Source organism: Camarhynchus parvulus, chromosome 1 (genome assembly GCF_901933205.1).
Source record: "Camarhynchus parvulus chromosome 1, STF_HiC, whole genome shotgun sequence".
NCBI classification, from domain to species: Eukaryota; Metazoa; Chordata; class Aves; order Passeriformes; family Thraupidae; genus Camarhynchus; species Camarhynchus parvulus.
This window is the reverse complement of record NC_044571.1, coordinates 4,614,598-4,640,489: the sequence shown is the minus strand read 5'-3', so window position 1 is coordinate 4,640,489 and position 25,892 is coordinate 4,614,598. Positions and strand designations below refer to the sequence as shown.

The 25,892-nt window shown below is 45.8% G+C and overlaps 1 protein-coding gene across 1 annotated transcript; it reads left to right on the top strand.

The window, feature by feature from the left end:
- Window positions 1–374: 374 nt before the first annotated feature.
- On the top strand, window positions 375–24,847 carry RIPK4 (receptor interacting serine/threonine kinase 4). The gene is given in 9 exon segments (XM_030971185.1): window positions 375–607; window positions 9,770–10,061; window positions 17,920–18,068; window positions 18,801–18,850; window positions 19,846–20,004; window positions 20,899–21,005; window positions 21,521–21,773; window positions 22,712–23,409; window positions 23,411–24,847. Coding segments are annotated over 9 exon segments (2,370 nt in total). The 5' UTR covers window positions 375–425; the 3' UTR covers window positions 23,891–24,847.
- The last annotated feature ends 1,045 nt before the right edge of the window (window positions 24,848–25,892 follow it).

The window sequence follows — 25,892 nt, the reverse complement described above, 5'->3', positions numbered from 1 at the left end:
AGAAAAGGCAGGAACGAAGGAGGAAAGGCAGGAATGAAGGAGAAAAGGCAGGAATGAAGGAGAAAAGGCAGGAATGAAGGAGGAAAAGGCAGAAATGAAGGAGAAAAGGCAGGAATGAAGTGTCTGGCACTTCCCTCTCCTTTGTTTAACACTTTATTTGTCACAGTTTATTTGTCCCAGCTCAGCAGCGTGCGCTCCTCTCCCGCCCCATCGCTCCGGCCACGAGCATCGCCTCGGGGCAGCTACAACCCGGGATCTGCCCCTCTGCTCTGTCCCGGGACAGCAAGAGGAGCCGTGCCGAACCCACCCACGGGCCCGTCCCAGGAAGTGACGGCAGCCCCGGCACACCTGAGTCACTCACCTGGGCGGCAGCGGCGGCGCTGCGCTCCGCGGGGCCGGGCGGGCTCCGGGCACACAGAGCGGCCATGGCGAGGGACGGCGGCTCCCCCTGGGCCATGGGGCTGCTGAAAACCTTCGAGGAGAGCGAGTTCAGCAGCTGGGAGAAGATCGGCTCGGGGGGGTTCGGGCAGGTGTATAAGGTGCGGCATCTCCACTGGAAGACGTGGCTCGCCATCAAGTGTTCGCCCAGCCTGCATGTGGATGAGAAGTAAGGGGGGGAAAAGGGAATGGGGACATTGTGGGGGGGCAAGGGATTCTTCCCAAAGAAGCGCTCCGAGCCCTCGGTCACCCCGCGGATGCGCAGCCGGGGAGCCGCGGGGCGAGCGAGCGCTCCCGGTGCGCAGCCCTGCCCGTGTCACAACCAACAGCAGCAGCAGGAACCATGAAATATCCCAACTATCCTGAATTTAGGGGCCCAAATGTCCTGCCTGTTTCCTGGGATGCATGAAATACCCCAAATGTCCTGCGTGTTCCCTGGGATGCATGAAATACCCCAAATGTCCTGCGTGTTCCCTGGGATGCATGAAATACCCCAAATGTCCTGCGTGTTCCCTGGGAACCCTGAAATGCCCCAAATGTCCTGCGTGTTCCCTGGGAACTATGAAATATCCCAGATGTCCTGGCGGTTCCCTGGGAACCCTGAAATGCCCCAGATGTCCCGCCTGTCCCTCGGAGCCATGCGGAAAGCATTCCTGCCCTGCCCCGGCTCTGCGTGTGCCGGCTTGCACGGAGCCGCTGCGGCCCCAGCAGGCACCGACCGCGCCGGGAAGGGATGGGATGGGATGGGATGGGATGGGATGGGATGGGATGGGAAGGGCAGGAGGATTGGGAATGTGTCTGGGATGCAGGGGCTTGGCTAGAGCCAGGTGTGGCTCCCAGGTGCAGGAATTGCGGCTGATGTGGTCGGGGGATGTTGGGGTGCGGGCGCTGGAGCCGCGGGTTTGGTGTCTTTGGGGAGCTGAAAGGAGCCGGGCTGGGGAATGTGTCCGGCTCCAGGGCAAGGGCAGCGCTTGTCCGTGTGTCTGTCTGCTCGGGATGAGGCCGTGCAGGTGTGTTGTACTGCAGGTAGAGGTGCCCCACGGCGGGACTCCCCTGCCCTCTGTCACTCGGCGCGGTCCTGGGTGAGGACGATGGGCTGTGCTGCTCTCGCGCTGCGATCGCAGAGTCCCAGATGGGTTTGGGTTGGGAAAGACCTTAAAGCTCATCCCCTGCCACGACCAGGGACACCTTCCACTATCCCAGATTGCTCCAAACCCCATCCAAGTTGGCCTTGAGCACCTCCAGGGACGGGAGCTATCGAGGGCAGCTCTCCTTTCCAGGAGGGGAAGGCTGTCAGGTGCATCTTTAGCAACATCCCTGTGTTGTGGGGACAGTGGTGGCTTCAGCCTCTGTGCACAGGGAGGTGAATATGCACAAGTCGTGTTCCTGGAGCTTTCCCAGCTCCACTTGATCTTTGGGATCTCCACCAGCTCACAAGCTGATTCTGCAGGTCAGTTTTTGAGACGTGGGTTGGCTCAGTCACCAAAGGTTTCCTGTTGGTGCCTTTACTGCAGAAGGAGGGAGATCAGCCAGCCCGAGACTGAAAACCTTTGCAAACCCATCTTCTGCAGGATTTCTGGGGTACTTGAGCATCTTTTCCAGTATGTGAATTGCTGACTTTGCAGTAGGCATGGCTTGTAGAGCGCAGTAAATGAAATTAAATGTCCTTTGGAGAGGGAGAGCTTACTACATGCATAGGCTAACTGTGCCGTCTGTGAATAAAATGGAAAAGACCTTGAAGTTGCAGAGTGTATTTTGTATTGTGCTAATCTGCAAGCTCCCTACTATTAAAACCTCAAAGGAGATTTCAGATTTGATGCTTATTGATCAAAATAGTACCGTGGCTGATTAATTTTGAAGTTAAGATTAAAAGATGTCTGAAAAATAAGCTAGAACTTTTCATTTGCGGTGTACATCTAGAAATTTACTCTGAAAGTTAATTTCCACTCTGAGGCGAAGGATGCTGTCACGTATTTTAGTATGTTTAGTAATTAATTTTAATATTTATTTATTAGTTTAATATTTAATAATTAGTTTTGAGATTTGCTATCAGATCTCTATATTAATATGTACCATGTGCAGTAGAGAGCCACCTGTCCCTCTGTGGCTGTGAGGTGTGCAAATACTGGAAGACCATACAAACATGCACCTCAGTAAGCAAAAAATGCCTTGAGAATTTGGGAACTTTAAGGCCACAGGGCTCTTGCAGCTTCTGATTGATTTTAATAAACCACTCTGTGAAACACTAATTTATTTTACTGCAGAATCTGTTGTTCAGATGCTTGAGGAGAGCATTGATAAGAAATTGGAGTGTCCCTGGCCTTTGAAAGAGCTGCCCCTGCTAAATAAATGTAAACTGATTTTAAAAATTTTTTTAATATTTCTCCTTTGATTCTTGGGCTGTTCTATCAAACCCCTTTTGGGAGATGGTAATGCTGAGACTTTTTACCCAAAACTTTCCTAATAAACTTGTGCTATTCAAATGGTGGGGTGGGGGGCACAGACAGAACCAAACACAGCCTCTTCAGCCGGCAGGTTGCAACAAGCCTGTGTAATTAGATTGTTAATCCAGGAGATTAACTTGACTAGCTGTTTCTTGGAACCCTGTGAAGAGTTAGAAGAATTGCCAGTGGTATCAGAAGCATTAACTGAAAAGCACAGAGGCTTTTTCTGATGTATTTATTTGGTACCACATTAAAACCCTGTTTGTAATGGCTTGGTGGTGGTAATGCCCTGTGTAGTCTCTCTTACCGTGTTTCTGCAGACAGTGAGAGATTTGGAGTAATTCCCTCGGCAATTATCACATCACAGAGCCAAGTGGCCTCAAGCAGAAGAAAAACTGAATGTAGAGCCAGAAGTGTTTTTTACCTTTAAACCCAAGCTCTCTCAGACAATCCAGCCAAATTCCATTCCTAGCACCTTATTTGCTCCCACTTTCCTGAGATCTCCTTTCTCTCCTGGGACTCGGGATGCTCTCGGTATGGGGAGGTTCAAGGTAAATCTGAACCAAAGAATTTTGTGACCCAGAAGGGTGCAGGAGCCTCTCCCCCAGGACTTGCAGTGGAAGTCTCTTCTCTTTATCCCTGCGGTCTGGAGACAAACAACGGCAAGCTGGCAGAGAGAGAATCCTGTGTTGATTTCTTCTGCTGAACATAACCGTGCTGACTGTGAGGTGTAACATTTCCTGGAGAGGGATCTTTACTGGAAATGCTGGCCATGGGGGGGACTACAGGCTGTGGAGGTGGAAAAAAATTCTTGATTAGGGAAAAAAAAAAACCAAAAAACAAGCAAAGCCCTACATATATCTCCTTTTGCACATCCTGGATTTGGGAATGGAGCAGGACTTTGAAGTTGAGGAGGTTTTGGAAATGCCTTGCTGTTAGTGGATGCTGCATTTATTTAGGTGAATGAATGTCTCTTCTGTGTAGGGAGAACCTAAGAGTCACCTTGTGCTCCTTAAAGAGAAGGGGAGAGCCTGGCTGTCCTGTAATCCTCTGGTACCAGAACTGCACAGATCTTTTAGCAGGGCTGACATCTGTTAACCTGAAAAAAAGAGATTTTCTTCCTTTTTCCCACCCTCCCCCTCAACATACTCTGCCCTGACCATGCAGTGCTTTTTGTCTTTTCATATTCACATTTTTCTCTGCGAGTCAGCAGTGTGGAAATTGTTAAATATGGACCCTGCAGAGCAGAGGCCACTGTGTGCTCTCCAAACCTCTGCCATGATCCAGGTTAGAGGAATTCTGAGGATATTCAGGGGTGGTGTAATTTGGTGGACCCCCATCTGCACCACGAGCACTTTGTGAAGAGGGAGCTGAAATTCCTGACTGCAGAGCAGGGCTTGGATCTCCCCTGGCTGCTCTGTGTCTGGAGGTGGCTCACACAAATGGCCCCAAATGCAATTTTTTTGAGCTTCTCTGGAGCAATTTCTGAGTTTCTCTGGAGCAACTTTTAACTGCTCTGTCTCAGACTCCATTAGGGAAATGTGGTGGTAGTGGTGGGGGAATATAAAACTGCAAGGACTGCCTGGCGAGTCTAAGGTTGTAGTTTTACAGCAGTGTTATCTCTAGGGCACAAAGATTGGATCCATGCAAATGCAGGCACAGCTGTAATTCCTGCTGTTCTTGTGGCAGGGTTTGTGGGACAAGGGCTGGGCCCTGGGGACTGGGGCAGTGGGCAAGAGGGAGGCCCTTGTGTCTGCAGGAGAATCCAAGGAATGCAGCTCTGTCTGTCTGATGTGGAGTGGGAGCAGACAGCTCTTTGGAGGTCTCCCATTCATGTAATATTTCTAATTGCTTTGAAAGTGACTGATCTGTACAGACTTTTGTGACAGAGATGCTCTCTTGGCACTGGACCCAGTGCTGGAGCTCTTGATGTGTGGGCCTCTGTCTCCTGGTACTATTTACAGGAGAAAGTGTATGCAGCCCATCATTTACATGACCTCAGCTGTCCTGGGTGTAAGCTTTTTTTTTTTTTTTCTTTTTTTTCTCTTTTTTTCTTTTTTTTTTTTTTTTTTTTTTTTTTTTTTTTTTTTTTTTTTTTTTTTTCTTTTTTTTTTTCTTTTTTCTTTTTTTTTTTTTTTTTTTTTTTTTTTTTTTTTTTTTTTTTTTTTTTTTTTTTTTCTTTTTTTTTTTTTTCTTTTTCTTTTTCTTTTCCCCCTTTTTCCGCCCTTTCCCCCCTTTTCCCCCCCTTTTCCCCCCCTTTTCCCCCTTTTTTCCCCTTTCTTTTTCTTTTCCCCCTTTCTTTTTCTTTTTTCCCCTTTTCCCTTTTTTTTTCCCCCTTTTTCTCTTTCCCCTTTTTCTCTTTCCCCTTTTTCTCTTTCCCCTTTTTCTCTTTCCCCTTTTTCTCTTTCCCCTTTTTCTCTTTCCCCTTTTTCTCTTTCCCCTTTTCTTTTTTTCTTTTCCTTTCCTCCCTTTTTTCTTTCCCCCCTCTTCTTTTTCCCCATTCTTTCTGTTCCCCTCTTCTTTTTCCCCTTCTTCCCTCCTTTCCCCCCTCTTTCCTCCCTTTCTGCCCCCTCTTTTCCATTTTTTTCTTTTTCCTTTATTACGATTAAGTTAGGATACCCCACTGGAGCGAGAGGGGAGTGAGCCAAGGCTCCCAGAGAAAATAATCCCAACTCTTTAACCGCGTGGGTACGAAATAAAAACCAAGCTTACACCTACAGCTCTGGGCTGAGAAACCCCAGCAGGAGCTTCGCTTTTCCTTCCCTTTGGATAACTCGGGATAACTCCTGAGCACAGAATGCCCGAGCAGTCCCATCCCCGCCCCGCCGCATCCTGTGATCCGCGGGATGCGCTCGGTGCTGGGGCCCCGGGACCGCCTCGCTCCGTGCCCAGCGCCGGTGGCATCTTAGGGGAAAGGGGAGGCAAGGGAGAGACCTTTGATCTCTGCCTGCTGCAGGAGATCTTGCTCTAACCAGCTGTTGGTGTTAGTGGCGTTCATGCAAGCGCGCTCCTAATGACTGCTTTGGCTCCCCTCGCTGCTTTTGTCTTTCCCTTTCTGCTTTCAAAAGGTGACAGGGTCCTTTGGAAAGATGCTTGAAAGCTGTGCCAGGCCTCTGGCTGATGGGGTTTTGAATGCTCTGGGGATGGGAAAGTGCTAAGGGTGGTTGCATAGGGGGCTTTATTTAAACAGGTGAATCACATAGAGAGCCCTCGCCTGTTATTCTGTTAATTCACTCAATGAACTGGGTCTGGTCCAAGCAGAAATGGAAAACATTATTTTAATGAAACAGAAAATTCTGGTTTTTTCTTCTTTCCCTTTCTGCTTTCAGAAGGTGACAGGGGTCCTTTGGAAAGCTGTACCAGGCCTCTGGCTGATGGGGTTTTGAATGCTCTGGGTATGGGGAATGCTAAGGGTGGTAATTGTTGCATGGGGGCTTTAAACAGGTAAATTACATAGAGGGCACTGGCCTGTTAACTCTGTTAAGTCACTCTGGTCTGAGCAGAAATTGAGCGTTTTTTTAAAAAAACCATTATTTTAATGAAACAGAAAATTCTGTTTTTTTTTCTTCTTTCCCTTTCTGCTTTCAGAAGGTGACAGGGGTCCTTTTGAAAGCTGTGCCAGGGGTTTTGATGCTGATGGGGTTTTGCATGCTCTGGGTATGGGAGAATGCTAAAGGTGGTTGCATAGGGGGGTTTCTTTAAACAGGCACAGAGGGCACACATTACACAGAGGGCACTCCCCTGTTATTCTGTTAATTCACTCAATGAACTGGGTCTGGCCCAAGCAGAAATGGACTTTTTTTAAAAAACATTATTTTGGGTGGTAATTGTTGCATGGGGGCTTTAGAAAGGCAAATTACACAGAGGCACTCGCCTGTTATTCTGTTAATTCACTCAATGAACTGGATCTGGCCCAAGTGGAAATGGAGCTTTTATAAAAAACATTATTTTAATGAAGCAGAAAATTCTGGGTTTTTTTCTCCTTTCCTTTCCTGCTTTCAGAAGGTGACAGGGGTCCTTTGGAAAGCTGTGCCAGGCTTCTGGCTGATGGGGTTTTGAATGCTCTGGGGATGGGAAAGTGCTAAGGGTGGTTGCATAGGGGGCTTTATTTAAACAGGCAAATTACATAGAGAGCCCTCGCCTGTTATTCTGTTAATTCACTCAATGAACTGGATCTGGCCCAAACAGAAATGGAGCTTTTTTAAAAAAACCATTACTTTAATGAAACAAAAATATGCTTTTTTATTTTTCCCTTTCTGCTTTCCAAAGGTGACAGGGGTCCTTTGGAAAGCTGTTTGAAAGCTGTGCCAGGCCTCTGGCTGGTTTGAATGCTCTGGATATGGGAAAGTGCTAAGGGTGGTAATTGTTGCATGGGGGCTTTAAACAGGTAAATTACACAGAGGGCACTCCCCTGTTATTCTCTTAATTCACTCAATGAACTGGATCTGGTCTAAGCAGAAATTGAGCTTTTTTTTTTAAAAAAAAAAAACATTATTTTAATGAAACAGAAAACTCAGGTTTTTTAGAAAACGCCCCATTTCCAGCAGCCAATCTGTGCTTTCGGCGATGCTCTCTGAGGCTGTTGCTAGCCTGAGAACCTGAGTCTAGAGGCTCTTGTCAGACCTTGGCTGTTGCTGGGCTCTTGCTTTGCCTGGGAGGGCTCAGACAGGTATTTTACATCCCTGACTCCAGCTCAGGTGAATTATGCTGGCTGTGCCTGTGGCTCGGGGGCAAGGAGTTGGTTGTGTTATTCATGGGCGCTCCCTGCCAGCGTGCCAAAGAGCAAACTGGGTACTTGTCTGCAAAGGCAATTATTTCACAAGAAAGTTGCTGTAGGGAGCAGCAGGAGCCAACATGGTTAATGGAAAAGATTTCTCTTATCTTTTTTGTTTCTCTCTCTGCGTGTAAGTCCCTCTTTAAACCATTTTTCAGCTTGATCTTGCCTCTGAAATGGGTTTGCTGCTCCTGGCTGGGCCCTGGTGGGAAATGTTACCTGCAGCAGGCGAGCAGCAGGCAGCAGACCACATTGCCAGCCTTGGGGAGTGTCCTGCTGCCGAGTCTGAGGGCTAAATGACACCTCCCAAAATCTGTGAGAGTCCCTCACAGGCTGTGCTTCAGCTTCTCCCAGGCCATCGAGGCACTGGGGGACACATGAGAAGAGAAAACTTGGCTATGTGCAGGCTGGATTTGGTGTTTTCTCTCTTTAGAAGGGCACAATGCTGCCAGCTGGCCTTGGATTTGAAATTTTAAAACCAAAACAGTTTTGATTGAGCTGAGGTTCTGCCATGAGGCTCCCACAGTGGTAACTGGCATCCCTTGGTGACACAGAGCACAAACTTTGTCCTTTTACTGTTGTCCATTAGATAGTTTGCACATCTTTGGGTGCATTGCAGGAGCTCTTGTGTAATAAGAGAGGGTCTGCTCAGGAAATATTACCTGTCTGACCTCACTGTGCCCTCTTCTGTGACTCTGTGGCAGCAGCAGTGATGTGTCAGTGCCCAAAGCTGCTCTGAGCAGGGTTCATAATCACTAATAATGCAGTTTTTACAGATTGAAGGGTCTTTAAACCATCAAGTGTGTCCCCTCTTTGTGGGCACAGCCAGCCCCTTATGTCCTCTTTCCAACCTGAGGTCCTGTGGGCTGCTGCAGAAGGCTGTGAGTGAGGTGCAGAAGAAAAGCACAGCAATTAAGGGTCCTGACCTGGGAGGCTGCAGCTTGGACTGAGTAACACTTACCCCTGTGCAGGGTCAGGCTGAAGTGACCTGTAAACAACCCGGGGTGCTCATTACAGCTGCCAGGCCCAGGCCTGTTACATCACTGAAAATGGTGAGCTGGGAGTTTGGGGCACCTGCTGAGGCTGAGTGAGTGCAGTTTTGGACTTGTCAGAGCTGTGTTTTGGGGAGGGTCTTGTTGTATCCCCCTGGTTACAGCCAGCAGTTTGCTCCCCTCAGTGGTGGGGCCAAGGATTCCTCTCCCAAGGTTTGGCTCTGTGAACAGCCAGGATGCACCCGCAGAGCTGCTGAAGAGATGCTGTCTGGCTTCTCTTCTGATGAACACAGCCTTGTGACTCACCAGAAGTTAATTACTTCAGCCCAAGGAGCTCCAGCAGTGTCCAGCTGGGCTCTCAGTGTATCATCCTCCTTCTGAGCAGCACAGCAAAACCATCGGAGCAGGGAGATGGGCTTTGCACTCTGGATATTCACACCATGGAAGTGTGGGGCTCACCTGTGCCCCTGCAGCTGGGAGCTGCCTGCTCTCATAGTTGAGATGGAGACAATACAAAGCAACACACTCCATTTTCAGAAGGCTTCAAACTGTTTTTTATTTTTATTCTCTTAATTCACTCAATGAACTGGATCTGGTCGAAGCAGAAATTGAGCTTTTTTTTAAAAAACATTATTTTAATGAAACAGAAAATTCTGTTTTTTTTAGAAAATGCCCTATTAATAATTAATTTTTTTATTATAGCATGCATGCTTTTTATGCATTCTTACAAAACTCATAAGTTTACACTTTACTCATTGCTCACAAGAGACAAAGTGCTCATTGGAACAGGCAGTTGCAGGTTTCTCTTATTTATCCTTCTTTCTTTCTTGGTTTCTATGTCAACGACCTTGGCAGAAAATTCTTTTGGGGTAAACATGGATCCTCCTCTCAAACTTCTCTCTGGCTCACAGAAGTTGCTGTAAAACCTCTTCCTTCCACAGCCAACCATTGAAAGCATAAAATCCCAAATCGGTAAATATGGAAATACACCTGGGGTGCAGCGAGGGTCAGCCAGGGGATGATGTGAAATGTGTGTTGGGTTTTATAAGAAATGTTTTGTGCTGTGTGGCCTGAGCAGAAGCAGCTGCTCCATCCTTGACCTCCCAATCTCTTCCACCCAGGGAGCGCATGGAGCTACTGGAAGAAGCCAGGAAGATGGAAATGGCAAAGTTTCGCTACATCCTCCCTGTTTATGGCATCTGCAGAGAGCCAGTGGGCCTGGTCATGGAATACATGGAGACAGGGTCCCTGGAGAAGCTCCTGGCCTCCGAGCCCCTGCCCTGGGAGCTGCGCTTCCGCATCATCCACGAGACTGCGGTGGGCATGAACTTCCTGCACTGCATGTCCCCTCCCCTGCTCCACCTGGACCTCAAGCCTGCAAACATCCTGCTGGATGCCCACTACCACGTCAAGGTATGCACTGGATGCTCTGTGCCAGGGTGTCCAAGCTTTGGATGGTCCCCATGACTCCTGCCAGATGTAAAAAGCCTGAGAGAAACCAGCAGCGTTCCTTTGGAATTAGAGAAGCGCCCACTGAGCCAACCCCTCTGATTCCCACGTTAAAATCCACTCAAATAGAGCCCTTAAAGAAATGCACCTGGTTTATGCACCATTTTATGCATTTTATTTTAGTACATAAATAGAGGTGTGGTTAGGGAACTCGTGAGAACCCCCCTGAAATTTTAGAAGGATGCAGTTCAGGAACTGCATCTCAGTTCAGGAACTGAATCTCTTAACTGCATTCAGGAATTCTAGCAGGACCCATTCGGTCTCAGAACCACAAATTTCTTTGAGAACAGGGGGAGAAAAGTGGTGTGAACCTCTAAATCATCTTTGCCACTTCCACAAATGCCATGATTGCCTTGTTCTGGGTCTTTTGTCTGCACCCCTAAATGCACAGATCTCATTTGCAGCTGGAGCCTGGGGAAGCTTTCCCAGAGGCAGCTCATTTCCATTTGCTCAGGGCATGTACAGTGAGGAAGGATCTCTGTCCTGACTGTTCATGCATGCCAGAGGTCACTGAAAGGAATTTCTTTTGTGGCTGTAACAGCATGAAATTATTTTCGTTATCCATTTCCAGAGTAAACAGGCAAACTTGTTAGCCTTCTCTGCTGGAGGTTCTGTGGTCAGCTGGACCAAGGAGGTTGTGCTTGCTTTCTCAACTTTCTTTTTAGAGAGCACAGAGACTGAAACACAGTTTTCCCCTGTTTTTTTTTTAGTGTTCAATTTTTATTTTTTTAGCAGTGCCATAATCCACCTGCTCCCTGTTTTCCTGGCCCCCTCACTGATCAAGTGCTTTTGGTCTTGCCTGTATCATCCTAAAAATGAAGTTCTCATTAAATACAGACAGATTTCCTGATGTCATTATGTGTTTGGAGCCATAAGAGGTGTGTGCCACTAATGAAATCACACTTGTGACGGTCTCAGCTTTTTTACTAGGCCTCTTAGTCATTTATTTCTTAGAAGGATTTTCTTTCTGAGGTAGGAGGCATCTGCAGGTGGTCATGCTATTATGACCAGAACATCAGGATTTCAACTGTTGAAAGCCTGTTCTCACACAATAGTGCTGAGAGACCTTTGCTAAGTATTTATTTACTTAAAAGTTCATGCTTGCTTGCATAACTTCTTAAATTCCTGATTCTTGACTCATCCATGAGCCCAGATAGCAAGGCTGTGTTTTTCTCACTGTTTCAGGAGGTTGAAGTGCCTGATGCACAGCCCATATCTGGGTGGTGATGTCACACGAGGGGGCAAAGTGCAAAATGTACAAAAATAGAAAAGTCTCTGGTGAGGTCATTGCTGACAACACTGATGTGCTTCTGTAGGAAACACATCAAGGTCTTCAGATCCTTTCCATGCAGTCCAAAAAGGAATGGTCTAATCCAAACCTTTTCCAGCCAGCAGTCTTTTACATCCACAGGCGTCTTGGAAAGCCCTCCAAGAGGCAGAGCAGGCACAGGAACCCACATGCAAAATGAGAGATGAACATATCCTGTGAGGCGCCTTCCCTTTAAAAGTGTGGCCCCGAACCTTCTTTTTGTGTGACCTGAAATTTACAATTAAATTTCAGACCCTGCAGCTTGATTTAATGTGCATTTTCTTGCTGGAAGGCTAATGGGAGCTGCTGATTGAAGTGTTTTTAAATGTCAGCATTAATTTAGTATGTGACCTGTCCCTAATAGAGTCCTAAGGTGAGCGAGGAGACGTTGCAGACTGCAAAAGAAGAGTCTGGAGATAGGGAGGACTTTTACAAACTGTTTGCCCTTGAGCCAGGAAGCAGTCAGTCTTTTTCCAGTGGAGAGCACTGGAAATGCTGCTGTGCCATCCTGCAGTTAAATGCAAACACACCCTGCTCCTTTTACGAGTGCTGTGCTCACTGTAAAGCCCTGAGTGAGGCTGGTGACTCAGGCAGTGCTGCTGAGCAGAACTTATCATCAAGTGGGTGCCTCCATATCATAAAGCCTGGCCATTACATAAGCCTGTGCTGAATTGGGAGGATAATTAGGAGGATGGGCAGGGATATAGATAGACAGATATTAATTTTATCAAAGGCACATTGGGGGATTCCCTGGTGATTTTAGATGTTTGTGTGTAACGTGTACAGCGCAAGGTAAAGGTTTGCTGCGTTTTGGAAGGTGGATGCATCCATCCTCCCTTGTGAGCTGATGCTGGGAACTTCCTTCCCTGCCATGTCCTGCTCCATCTTGTTTGCCTTAAACACTGTGCTTTCCTTGGCAGGATTATTCCATAACCAGGCAGGCTTTGTCTTCCTTCATGTCAACCTTTTTCTCCTATTTGTACCACCAAGACCCTCCCTTGCCCCTTTCTCCAGTGCTCCTCATATTCAATCTTCCAATAATTACACGCTGTCTGACATTTATTCCTTTGCTCAACCACACCTTTTGAGCTCATTCTTCAGCTCTGCTGCCCTCCACACACATTCTGGATGTGTCCCCTGAGCTGCTGTGGTGTGGCAATCGCTGGCACGGGGGAAGCAGTGCCACATTCCAGCGCTGCCCTCGTGGGCTGGGAGTTTGCTCCTTCCCTGCTGCAATGTGATCTCTCTGCAGGGCCCTTGCTAGGAGAATAAACACCCCACCACGTGCAGAAATCTCATGCCCAGCTTGTTGCCAGCTACCATGCCCTCGTGATCTCTGCTGCTGCTTCACAGCTCTCCTGTCTTCCAAAATCTCGTGGTCAAGAGTGTTACTTTTCTGTTTAAAATTAAGCCAACCTGCAGCTTAATACTTTTGGGCAGAAACATTCTTTTTAAGTTCTTGTTTCTCTCACTATCCAGCCTGGGATTTTTTCCAGCTCCTCATCTTGTCATATATATATATATATATATATATATATATATATATATATATATATATATATATATATATATATTTGTACAGGTACACACAGAGACATACATGTATATATGTATGGGTTCATGTACACACAGAGACAAGCCTGACCAGCAGTTTTTCATCTCCTACATTTTGGTTTTAAGGAACTTGAAGCAGAACAAGCTGCTCTCAGCTGTGCTTTAAGCTCTCTGTAGTTGCTTTTCTCCCCTCCCCAGTTCTCCAGTTTAAACCAGTGTGAAGTTTGCTGCTGTGTTGTACCATGCTGACGGTGTTACCTCTGCTGTCTTCACTTTATTTGCTACAGCTGCAAAACTTCTGAGAATGGAGTTAGAAGCAGCCTAGTCTGATGGCAAATTTCATGATCAGAAAGCTTCTTCATGTAGGTTGTTAACTGTAGGTCCAAGCAATACCAGAGGCCAGGCTGGTAAAGAGCAGTTGTCTCTTTTTATTAGACTGCCTGATGTAGGTAGCACAGCCACTTTTTTATCAGCTGCAGTTGCTCTCCTGTTGTTACAGATGAGGAGAGCCTTTGTTTTGTGCGTCCCTTCTGCTTGTTTCCTACCCTTCCTGATCGAGGTTTCCATGCAGGGCTGTTGTTGCATGGCTCTTCAATCCCAACCAACAAAGCTGGTTTGTACCTTGATCAATTCTCTGATTGATCTGATTGTGGTGGCACAGGGGAGGGAACAAAACCATCCCTGTTACAGTGATGCAGATTCATGATGGATTAAAATGGGTGTTTGGCTTTGGGTTGTTTGTGGTTCTTCTGAAAAGAGCATTAAAAATGTCCCACCTGAAACTGGTCTGGAGGAATTAAAAGTTTCAGAGCAGATTGGAAATACATTCTGTTTCAGAAAAGTTTATTTTAGAAGGTAACTGAAGTGCATTCATTTAAAAAAAAACCTATTCATAAAGACATAGGTTTGAAGTGCACATTATGTTTGTATTTGGAGTTAATTTTTAATTTTTAGTAGTCCAAACCTGTGACCCATGCAAATTTCTTTAAAATTTCAGGCATTTCTTGAGAACAAAAATATAAGCAGCCTTTTCCCCCTACCCCCAGAAAAAACAAACAAAGGAAACCTCCCCTGCCACCAGACACCCTTATACCCCACAGACAGATGTGGGGGTATTCTCAATATCTAAGTGCAGAGACTTTGTACAGAGACAAATACTGCATGTTGGAGCACAGATTAAAAATTAATCCAGTGGATTTGATGCAGAAAACTTTTTGGTGAACTCTGCCCCTGAGTCCATTGCAGTGGGTTCTTGAGTTTTGCTTGCAGAAAAATGACATAAAGCATCAGGAGCTAAGTGCACAGTTCAGGACATCCGGAGGTGAGAGCAGAGTTCAGGGCAGCCTGTCAGGAAAAAAAAAAGCTCTTTCCAAGCACTCACTTTGTTCCTTTGAGCTAGATCCCTGCAGTGCTTGGGAATAGCTGACTGTAGTAGCTGTTGTGGTTATGTGAGTGTATCTTCTAGATTTCAAAAGAAAAAAACTACAAAAGAGAAAAAAATTACAAAAAGCATCTAAAACTTTGCAAGTGAGCATTTTTGTACGAACTAGAATGGAAAGATCCACAAATGGCAGAAGCAGAGAAAGTCTTGCATGCATCGAGTTGAAAAACAAACTGAACTAAAACCAAAAACAAATAAATAGAAATCTTCAGATCTCGGAATCCTTCAGTAAAGCGAGTGTTGCTGGAAGTGGGCAGGAGAGCACGTGCAGCTCTTGCCCCTGCTTGGTGCTCACGTGTTGGCTCTCATGCAGCCCTTGGAGGAGCAGAGCTGCCTGAACATGAACACCCCAGAGCCTGCGTGGGCTCTGGCCAAGGCTCCTTCCCCTTCTCCCAGCTCCCGCCGTGGGTTTTGTGTGCAGCCTCCGTGTCTCCCCTGCTGCTGCCAGCTGTGCTTTTGAAGGGACCCAACTGAAATCACTGATGTTGACGCCTCAGGTTTTAGGTTTTATGTGTTTCACATTCTGTGCTGCTTTAGTGTGTGGGTCTGGGCTTCATATTATGGGATGGTGAGCTCTGTGCACAGAGCAGGGAGACAAAACAATCCCTGCTCCAGCTGGGCACCAAGGACAAATGACCCAAATCTCAGCCCAAGAGCACAAACCATGTAGACCCAAGAGAGAAAAACAAGCAGGGTGGGACTGCCTGGGCTAAAGCTGGAATTGGACAATGAATTTCAAAATGCAAATGGAGCAGAACTGATCCCAGTGACAGACCCCGTGCCCGGCCGTGCATTTTGGGGCCATTTTGGTTCATCTTGGGTGCAGCCCTGGCTGGGCTCTGGTGCTGCCCAAGGTGCATCCATGGAGGAAATCCTTTTCATAAATCCCTACTTTATCCTTCAGCTCTGTCCAGCCTCTGCTCTGGGGTCAGCCTGCACAAGGCATCAATGTGAGGAGTGAGACTGTGGATTCCCTTGGAATTTAGGGGAAGGGCAGAGCCTGGGGTGGGCTGCAGGGACCAGCAAGGATGTGGAGGAAGGAGTGGGGAAGGGTGCTCCACTTTCACTGCCTCCTCCAGCAAGGGAGTTGCAGAACAAGGTGTCTGGCAAGCAATTTAAAGGCAAACCAGGCGAGTTAAATGGCTGCATCTTCCACCCACTGCACAGTTCCCACTGGTGTTTAAAGAGCCTGCATGACTAAATACACCATGTAGTGTGGAAAATTCACCCTAGAGGAACTAATAAAAGCCACAAAAAGCTGTCTGCAGAATGTTGCTGTTTTGTTGCAGCCTGCAAGATAACAATTCCTCAATTTCCAGTGCTTTTTCCTGCAGAATTTGGTATGATCGAAGCCCTGCTGTACAGGTGATTTTTTTATTAATTGACACAACACCCAGTCCTTCACACTAGGTAGAGACAGATCCACAAGGTGATCTTGCTAGCCCAGGGAGGGTGTATGCTATGTACCTTAGCTGTTTCTTAGTTTGTAGGGTGATTTTTTCTGTCTGAAGCGCTCAGCTCTGCCTTAGCCCCCAGCCTTAGATTCACACACCGTAGCTGGTGGCTCCAAACACAGGAGTGTCACCCTGCTGTCTGCATTTCATCTTCATTTCTTAACTCAGGCAGTAGGAAACACGCCATTGTTTAGACAAAGAGGGAGGTGTGTGGCTTTAATTATGCCTGGATTTCTTGAGGTGTACACAAGCCTCTGCCTCACGTTAATCAAAGGAGAGCAGCGCTTCGGATCCGTTCAGACTTGCAGGGCTCAGTTCATTTATGAACCTGACACCACAGCCTGCTGGGCTTGGGCTTTTGTTCTCCTATGGAGCACCAAGAGCCCCAGACTCACGCAGGATTTCCTGTGGTGGTCAATTTGACTCTTCCCAGGGTGACCTGGCGTGTGGACAAAGGTTTCTTGCTGCTTTCCTGGGCTCCAGTGCTTGGCTTGCAATCTCTCCCTTGAGAGTGTAGCCCCACAAGGATGAGAAACTATTCCTCCAGATAACTTTGCTTTTTCCCTTTTTCCCCCTCTTTTTTTTTCCCCTTGTGTGTGGGTTTTTTATTCTCAAGTCATTCCCACATTACCCTACAGATTAAAGAGGGACAACAGGTTGGACATAGCTGTGTTTCAGGATGCAGGACTTCTCCAGCTCCTCAGAATTCCTCTATTGAGCTCTTTGTCCATGGGAGAAGTTCTTGCTGAAGCTGTGTGGGTTGCTTTGTTTGTTTTATGGCAAAGGGAGATTCCTTGCATGGCTGTGTAATGTGCCTTTTCTCCAGGAGGGTGAAGCTGGCAGCAGTTTTCTCCCTTTCCAGTAATGGACACATGTTACAACTGGTTTTGTGGTATCTTTAGAGAGAAACTTCTCAAAGTGTACAGTCGGAGCCTATTAAAAAAAAAAAAAAAGAGAAAAGCTTTTTTTTTAATTATGCTTGTTGTTTTGAGGGAAAACTTTCTCAAAGGAGAAGCTGTGAAGATCAAAAGGGGAATGAGTCATTGAAAAACCTGAGTATTTATTAGATAAAAGGAATGTATAAGTTAGAGGGAGGGGGAATCTTATCTGACATGTAGACAAAAATCAGCGGGCTCAGTGGTCCAAAATGACTTGACTTTTCTTGAAATTACCACTTGGCATAATAGACATTTTTGTCCAGTGGGAAATAAGTAAGACCAAGGAAATTCCTGGCCTATCTGTTTGCTCGAAGATTGGTATGCCTTTGAGAGCAAATGAATGCATATTTGCCTGACACTTCAAATTAAAGTGGAGGTGTGTCCTTTTTATAAACTTGCTGTCACTTGTTGTGCTCATTTCAGCTGTGCTCTCTGCGTCACTGCACCAACTTGCTGCATCTCCTGGCTGCCAAAAAGAGTTGCCAGTGTGGCTTTTTGGTGTGTGTGTGTTTCCATTTGGGTTTTTGTAGCACTCGGTGGCTCTGCTGTTGGGCTTGGTGCTCATTGGCGTGGTCGGTGTAACAGGGATACCTGAAAGGGTGATTCTCCAGGGTTCATTGTAGAGCCAGGGCGTTTAAACACCTCATGCAGTGTGAGGTTATATAGGGAAAGGGGGTGGCAGGGCCAATAATTACATTAAAGTAGTTTGCAGTAGCTAAATTCGACTGGTTTAAATTACAATAAATCATCTTGACTGTTTGTTGTGTTTGCTATGTAATGGGCTGGCATGCTGCTGCTTGCAAGAACTGCTTGCCTTTATTTTTTGTTCCTTCTTCTTCTTTTAGCTTAACCATAAAGAAAAACCTACCATAGCATAGCATTATGCTTCCAGAGATGTTTTATTGGCTCAATATTTCTGAACAGCACTTCTCTGTATTTGTTGGGTGATCCTGTTGCATCTGTTGTTTTTTGCATAAAATATTTTGTGAATGCCTTGAAAGTCTGATGGTGCCATCCACTTTTCTCACCTTCTTCCTCCTCCTTTTTTTTTTTTTTTTTTCCCCAGATTTCTGACTTTGGGCTTGCAAAATGCAATGGCTTGTCCCATTCCCATGACATCAGCATGGATGGTTTGTGTGGCACTATTGCCTATCTTCCTCCAGAGCGCATCAAGGAGAAAAACAGGTGTTTTGACACCAAACATGATGTGTACAGGTCAGTGAACTATGAAAACACCTAAATGCTATTTTAGTAACCCTGTAAAATGAGCTCTTTTTTAAAGCATGAAACCCCTAAATCCAATTTGAATCTCGTCTTGGAACGTGTCACATTTGCTTTGGGTTTTGCAAAGTCTTTGTAGGGTAGAGGCCTTTTAAAAACTGCAGGTGATCCTGAGTCTTGAAATTATTAGTTGGCAGTGGGAGGCACTCTGCCCACCTTTAATTTCCCTTCTAAAGGTACATCCTGACCTACTTTTAAAGTCTGTGATAAAATTCTGAGTTATCTTCAGTGGATTTCATCATTAGGTCTTTGGCTCTTCTTTCATGGCAAGATTATTAGGAAAAGAAAATCAGCTTTAGATTAAAAAGATATCCCTTATTCTAAATTAAATTGATTTATTTAAAGTCATCTTGCAGGGCAGAGGCATTAAATTAAACCCACTGAAATGCTTTCTCTGATTTTGTCAGGGTGGATGTGGAGTGATTGGTAAAGGCTACCAAGGACTTGGCAGCCTCCAGCAAGTCCCTGTGTTTGCTGCCTCAGGTTCTTCCCTGCCAAAGCTAGACTTTGAAATCATGGTTCTCAGCTTCATTCCTCTCTGTGTGTGTTCATCAGCTAAATTAGGTGCAAAAGTGGAGGGATAAGGAAAATAAATTACACTTCTGTGAGTTTTTTTGGTTAAAAAAATTTCTAGAATTTTTTTTTACCTTTTAAAATTTTTTATAGCTTTTCCATCGTGGTTTGGGGAGTTCTTACACAAAAGAAGCCTTTTGCAGGTAAGTTATGTGTTATCTTGGATTTTTTTTTCCTTTTTCCCATTGATAAGCACATTTCTTGCCCCACCAGCCCCAGATTTTTGTGCATGACCTCCAAATTCTGACAGTCTTGTGTGGCAGAGACTCTTAAGCTCTCAAATTCTGATCACAAGCTTAAATTCTCCTTTGTCCTGTGTCATGAAAACAGAACCTGTATTGCTGCAGGGGCCCTTGTCTGCACATTTCTGCTGGGGTTTGCTGCACAGCTTCAGATCAGTGTGTGGCAAAGCCAACTTGGCAGGCAGCTCTGCTGTTGTTCAGAGGCAGCTCCTCTGTAGAGAGGTTCTGTAGTTTATTTGTAGATTGTGGGTACAGATTTGTTCCTTTAAAAAAAAAAAAAAGAAAACAAAGAAAAGCTGTCTGTGAGAATAAGCCTTGTTCCACCCCCACCTCAAGAGGCAGCTATTTATTCTTTATGACTTTCCTGTGTCTATGACTGGCCTGTGTATAGCAAACATGTCCCAGCAAGTTCCAGTCTACTATTAGTTTTTCTCCCAGTGAGGGATTCCTTCTAGCCCAGTGATTGATTTACAGTCAGAAGCTGCATTGCTGCACCTCTTGATTTGTATTCTTCCTTCACCTTTATGAATAGTTCAGGTACCTGGTCTAAATAAAACCCGAGGTTCTGTTTTCTTACAGCAGATATGGAAATCCAAAGAGAAGTAGCAAAGAACTGTTTGAGTTTTTTGGGTTTTTTTCCCTTTTGTTCTTTATCTTTAATGGGTGGAAAAAGAACAGTCACTCAGTGAAAACTGTTTTTTTTAAATGATACATGAGAATTAGGTGTTACTGCATTAAAAAATATCTTGTTGGAGAAGACAATAAAAATTTTTTTTCCCTATTGACAAGAAATCTAGAAAGAAAAGTGTGAAAACAAATTTCCAGCTTAATGCACTCTTAATGCTCTTGGAAAAAAGACGCTGAGACATCTAAATCTGTGTGCTTTTGCTTTGCAGAGGAAAACAACATTTTACATATTATGGTAAAAGTAGTTAAAGGGCACCGCCCAGAGCTACCTGCTGTTTCCAAATCCAGACCTCATTCATGTAATAACTTGATCAAACTGATGCAAAAATGTTGGCAAGATGATCCTGGTGAACGGCCAACATTTCAAGGTAAGATTTCCTCTTAACTTGGCTGCCCATTGATTCTGCTGTGAGTCACCTTATTGCTCAGGACTCTGCTAATCCTTGGGGTAAAGGCTGAGAAGCTCTGTGACAGAGTAAATAGAGCACATTGTGTGGTGGAGACAATGATACAGGCCACTTACTCATTTGTGGAGGAAGGGATTATCTGAGGACATGTCTGACCATGATGGTGTTATGTAAACACGCCAGGAATGAGCCTTGTACTGAGCCAGTTGGTGCATTTAGCCAGAAATGATGTTTATTTCTGATAGCGAGTGTCAGGACATAGGCCAAGCTGGAGTTGGTGTGGTTTGCAGTGTACCAAAGCGTTGAAGGAACTGGCTCTTGAAATTTGTACATTGAGAAACTGAATTATTTTCTTGTACTGAAACAGTTTGTACAGTCACTTCTCTGCCAGTAAAAGGTTTGAACTTGTCCAAAGCACCTGTTAGGAATTCAAGTATGCAGAGGAATGTAGCTTCATTTAGAAGAATGGGAGAGATTTGCCTCTTCCCTCTCCTCCTGTTCAGACAAGGAATGAGGACTGAAGGGATGAGGGATTCCATCTTTTAAAAAAAAACATATCTAAATCTGCCAGCAGTACAGTGGTTCCCATTTACAGTCCTGCAGTGTGGCCCCTGTGTAACACCAGTCTGGTGTGACTGAAAATGAATTGTGTGGGCAGCCCTGTGTGCCCTTGGCTTGGCTGCACACTTGTGTCCACTGAGGAGGTGCTGGATGGAATGGTCAGCCCTGGAGTCCTTCTCCCTCAGCATCTCAGAGATTTTAAGTTCAGTTGATAGAGAAAGGCAGCAGGGTATCTGAGAAACTCTCCTTTCAAAAAAAACCAAGCACTAAAACCTTCTCTTGTTTTCTTTAAAGAAATCACTTCAGAAACAGAGGCCCTTTGTGAAAAACCAGAAGATGACACAAAAGATATGATAACTCAGGACCTGGACACCAAGAATGCCCCAGAGCAGCAGCCTGAGGTATTTTCTCTTTCACTTCTTGTTCAAACTCGCAGGGTTTTGGGAGGAACAGGCTCCTTTATGACCTGGAAGGTTCCAAGCAACCTTCTTCTTGCTGCTTTTGAGCACCACCTTGCTTGATGGAAGTGGGTCTTGGTGAAGGGCTGGGATGCACAAATGACAGCAGGGACATGGACCAGCTCAGGAAAACCTCAGGGCAGAACCAAATGCAAGTGCATCTTATTCCGTGGAGGGAGAGCAGGACAGTTAGGAAATAAAAGTTGGAACTGTGTGGGTGTGACTGATCTTAAAAGCCATCATAGACAGAAGAGCCACAAGGCTTTAGTGGCTCTGTGAATACTGATGGAAACTGCCCTCCTGCTTCTGGAAAAGTTCAGTGGCTTTATTCATAGGTTTCATTTAATACAGTGTTTAAATGCTACCTGCAAACTAACAAATTTATGCTTCTTCTGTAGGGCCTTGTGCTCAGTTTTGTTTGCTGACCTTTCTAAAATGCTTGTGTGCTTCTCTTGAAGGGGATTTGTGCACTATCCCAGAAGAAACAGGAGCCTGCTCTACCATCAGTTAAGGATTACAGTCTCTCAGAGTTGTTGTCCCAGTTGGATTCAGGGATTTCACAGACTATGGAAGGCCCTGAGGATCTCAGCCGCAGCTCTTCTGAGTCCAAACTTGCCTCCAGTGACAAGAGGCTTTCAGGAGTTTCATCTGTAGATTCAGCTTTTTCATCCAGAGGATCCCTTTCCCTTTCCTTTGAACGGGAGAGTTCAGGTAATGGTCAAGTTTTCCTTTGTAGTTGTTTGGATTGGGGCATGGGAGGCAATGGGTTGGAGAGTAGAATAACATTCTGGAAATTACTGTTAGCCTTGTTTTCTCTTGCTGTCAGCACTACAAATTTGTTTACTGGAGGTAGTTATTTAAAAGGAAAAAAATAAAAACAAACAAAAAAATGATGTGGTTCCCAAACATGATCTAATGAGAAATAATAAATCTCATTTTGTTTCGTAAAGGAGTAAACTCCCATTATAGCAATTACAGAATCACTCATGTAGAGGTTGGTTGGAAGGGAGGTCACTACTAGTCCAGCATCCTGCTTGACATGGGATTAAAGCCACTGCCCAGTCAGGTCAGCTGAGTTTGTGGCTTTTTCAGTTATACTAAGCCTAAACCTCAGGACTTTAGTTTTTGAGAGGACTTCTCCACCTTCTCAGCAGCCCCTGGGGCCATTGTGATAAAGACCCCCTCACTTTTCATTTCAGGGCTGCAAACCCCAGACATCTGTTTTCCAGTTAGGTAAACAATGGTTAGTGCAGGGAGATCAACCCACAACATCCTTTGGTCTTCATGCCACAACAAAGAGAGTTAGTGGGGGCCCAAATCTGACCTGAAAATGTTCTGGGACTCCTGTGGGGCAAGGGGGGTGAATTGCTGTGCAGGCAGCTCATTGCTGAAACCATGGGCAGGTACGGTTTGATGGGTATCAGAACTGTGATGCTGTTTTTTCCATAGAATCTTAAAGCAGTTTGGGTTGGAATGGACCTTTAGCGAGAAGAGACATCTTCAACTAGATCAAGCTGAATGTGTTCAGGGATGTGGCATCCACTACCTCTCTGGGCAACCTCTTCCAGTGTTTCACCACCATGGTAAAAATGGTAATCATGGTAAAATGGTTTTCATGGTAAAAAATTCTCTTCCTTGTATCCATTTAGATATTGGTACCACAGACATACAGAAGAGGAAGCTAACGGAGGCGATTTTATCTGGAGATACCGGCAAGCTGATGAAGATCCTCCAGCCTCAAGATGTTGATATTGTTTTAGATGGGAATTCCAGCCTTCTGCACTTGGCTGTTGAAGCAGGTCAAGAAGAATGTGTAAAATGGCTCCTGCTGTACAACGCTAACCCTAACCTCACCAACAAGAAAGGGTCCACCCCTCTTCACATAGCCATCGAGAAGAAATTCAAAAGCATCGTGGAACTGATTATGGCCAGGAAAATCAACGTCAACGCCAAAGACGAGGACCAGTGGACCGCTCTTCACTTTGCTGCCCAGAACGGGGACGATTTCAGCACCAAAATGCTGCTTGACAAGAACGCGTCCTTAAATGAGGTGGATTTTGAGGGGAGAGCCCCCATCCACATAGCCTGCCAGTACGGCCAGGAGAACATCGTGCGCATCCTGCTGAGGAGAGGCGTCAACGTCAACATCAAGGGCAAGGATGACTGGGTGCCCCTTCACTACGCCGCCTGGCAGGGCCACCTGCCCATCGTGAAGCTGCTGGCCAAGCAGCGCGGCGCCGACGTCAACGTGCAGACCGTGGACGGGAGGACCTCGCTGCACCTGGCCGCCCAGCGGGGTCACTACCGCGTGGCCCGGCTCCTCATCGACCTGGAGTCGGATGTCAACGCTGTGCAACGGGCTCCTGCAGACTGCTCTGCACATCGCCGCCGAGACCGGCCACACCAGCACCTCCAGGCTGCTCCTCAAGCACGGGGCAGACATGGAGGCCGCCACGGCTGAAGGATACACGGCCCTGCACTTGGCATCGCGCAGCGGCCACTTGGCCACGACAAAGCTGCTGATGGATGAGAGGGCCAGCGTTCTAGCCAGAGGGCCTTTAAACAGGACAGCGCTGCACCTTGCCGCGGAAAACGGGCACTCTGAAGTGGTGGAAGAACTTGTCAGTGCGGAAAATATCGATATTTCTGACAGCGAGGGGTTCACGGCTCTTCACCTGGCCGCGCGAAGGGGGCACGCCAAAGCGGTGGAGGTTCTCCTCAAGCACGGGGCCCACACTGACATGCCGAGACCCAAGGGTCAGACCCCGCTCCCTCCTGCTCAGCACAGCAGGAATAGCTCGCTTACGGTGTTGTTAAGTGACACTTAAGCCAAAGGTGCCCTGTGGTGCTTTTTTACCTGGTGTGAGGAGGCTGCTGGAGCTCAGGGCCTTCTCCAGCCGTGCAGGGATGCGCTCACCAGTGGTGGCAGCTGATGGACTGAGGTGTTTGAGTGGGACTGAGACCAGGTGCAAGGCCAAGAGCTGGAGTCTGCCATGGTCTGTGTCATTCATTCCATGCCTGCCTACCCTGCCTGAATCCGGACATTCCCCTCCCCAAGGACGCTGTGAGAGAAGGATGCAACTTGTGTGTTCTCCCTGCTTTTTTTTTTTTTTTCTTATGTGCCAAACTAATTTAAGAACTAACAGTATGCTTTTTTTTTATTTTCGTCAAAGCAAAAAGCAAAAAAAAAAAAGATGGCATAGATTTGTGGTTCATTGATATTTTGGGCTGAAAGCCTCCAGTGTAGAATAAGCACAACAGCAGTCTGCTGGAAAATAATGCAGGAGTTGAGGAAAGGGCTGTTTAAGGTACAGTTAATCACATTTCTGCTACGTTTTTAATGGAGACATTGATTACAGATTTCCACATACTCAAAGTTTATGAGGCAGACTTAATAACAAGGCAGGATTAAAAAAAAAAATTAAGCAGAAGTAAAAGCTTAACACTGCTGTCTTCATGTACAGTACTCCCTTGTAAGTATCCTGAGATCAGTAAACTGGATTAGGTGCTTAGTGGTTTGTCTTAAATGAGCAAGTCAAGAGCTGAAATTTGTACTGGACTGGAACTGGATGGTCTGTCCTAACACCATTGGACCAATTTGTAAAACACTGTTTGGAGGGGCTGATGACAGAACTGATATACTGTGTATATAGGATTTCTACCTGTTGTATGCTTTTTTCTGCTGAAGAAAATAGATTGCTTAGAGTGGGTATGTTTTAATACACCTTTTAATTTCACTCTTTTCAAAGTACAAATGTGGCCTGTTATTAATAAAAAAAATTGTGTTCCACAACCTGTCTGTATTTTGGAGTCAATAAAGCAACTGAAAACCCATTGACCAACAACAGAGAACACAACTATCACGTGTTTAGTGATCACAGAATGGGTTAGAAGGGACCTTAAAGGCCCCCTGATTTGAGCAGGGACACCTTCTACTAGATCAGGCTGCTCAGAGCTCCATCCAGCCTTGTTTTGAATGATACTGAAGCCCAAACTGTTGACATGTAAGGCTGCCCTCAGTTTTACATTCTCTACAGCTTTACAGGAAGTCAGGAGCTTGCAGGAAAGGGAGGTGTTTGTTATTTACAGAACAAAGTTGTAGAATAAAGCCTCACATAACCTAATCTTTATGCGTGTAACAGATTGATGTACAACAGGGATGGTTTCCTCTTATGCTGTAGCTGTTAGTGGAGAATGAAATGGTATTAAAAAGTACATGGTGAAGCTCATGCCACTACATGGAGGTTACAAAGCAATGCCACTCTTAGCAGAGCATGGCAGTCCCAGCAAGCTCCTAAAGGTGTTGACAGTGAAACTTCTCCCTCAACAAACAGCTGTCATTTTCCTGCTTCCTTCCACTTCTTTGGAGACCAGTAAGGTGGCCATGTTTCATTAAGCTGTGCTTAATCACTGCCTCAATATAGCAAATTCAACCACAGACCACTTGGTCTCTCAAGCTTAAATGCTTGGCTTAGTCTAGCACACACCATTCCCTTCTATTTCACAGTCTCCAGAACAGTGAGATTAAAGATACTTAAAATCCCAGTGCTTGCCTGAAGTGCAAAAGAGCTGTAAGATCAGGTAACAGCAGTCTTGCACCTCCTAATAAAGGCGGTTAACACCAGCAAGGCAAAGGGAAAGTACACTTATAAAATGCTTTTAAAACAGCTCAAACACTGCTTTGCCAGTGCATTCCTTCAGTGCCTAATAATAATAGTACATTAGCTTCTAATTAAACATGAGGCCACACTCATGAGACTTTATTTCCATGCTGTCTTTCACAACAACAGGTACCAGCTATGCACTACAGGGAAGGCAGCACAGCTGGCA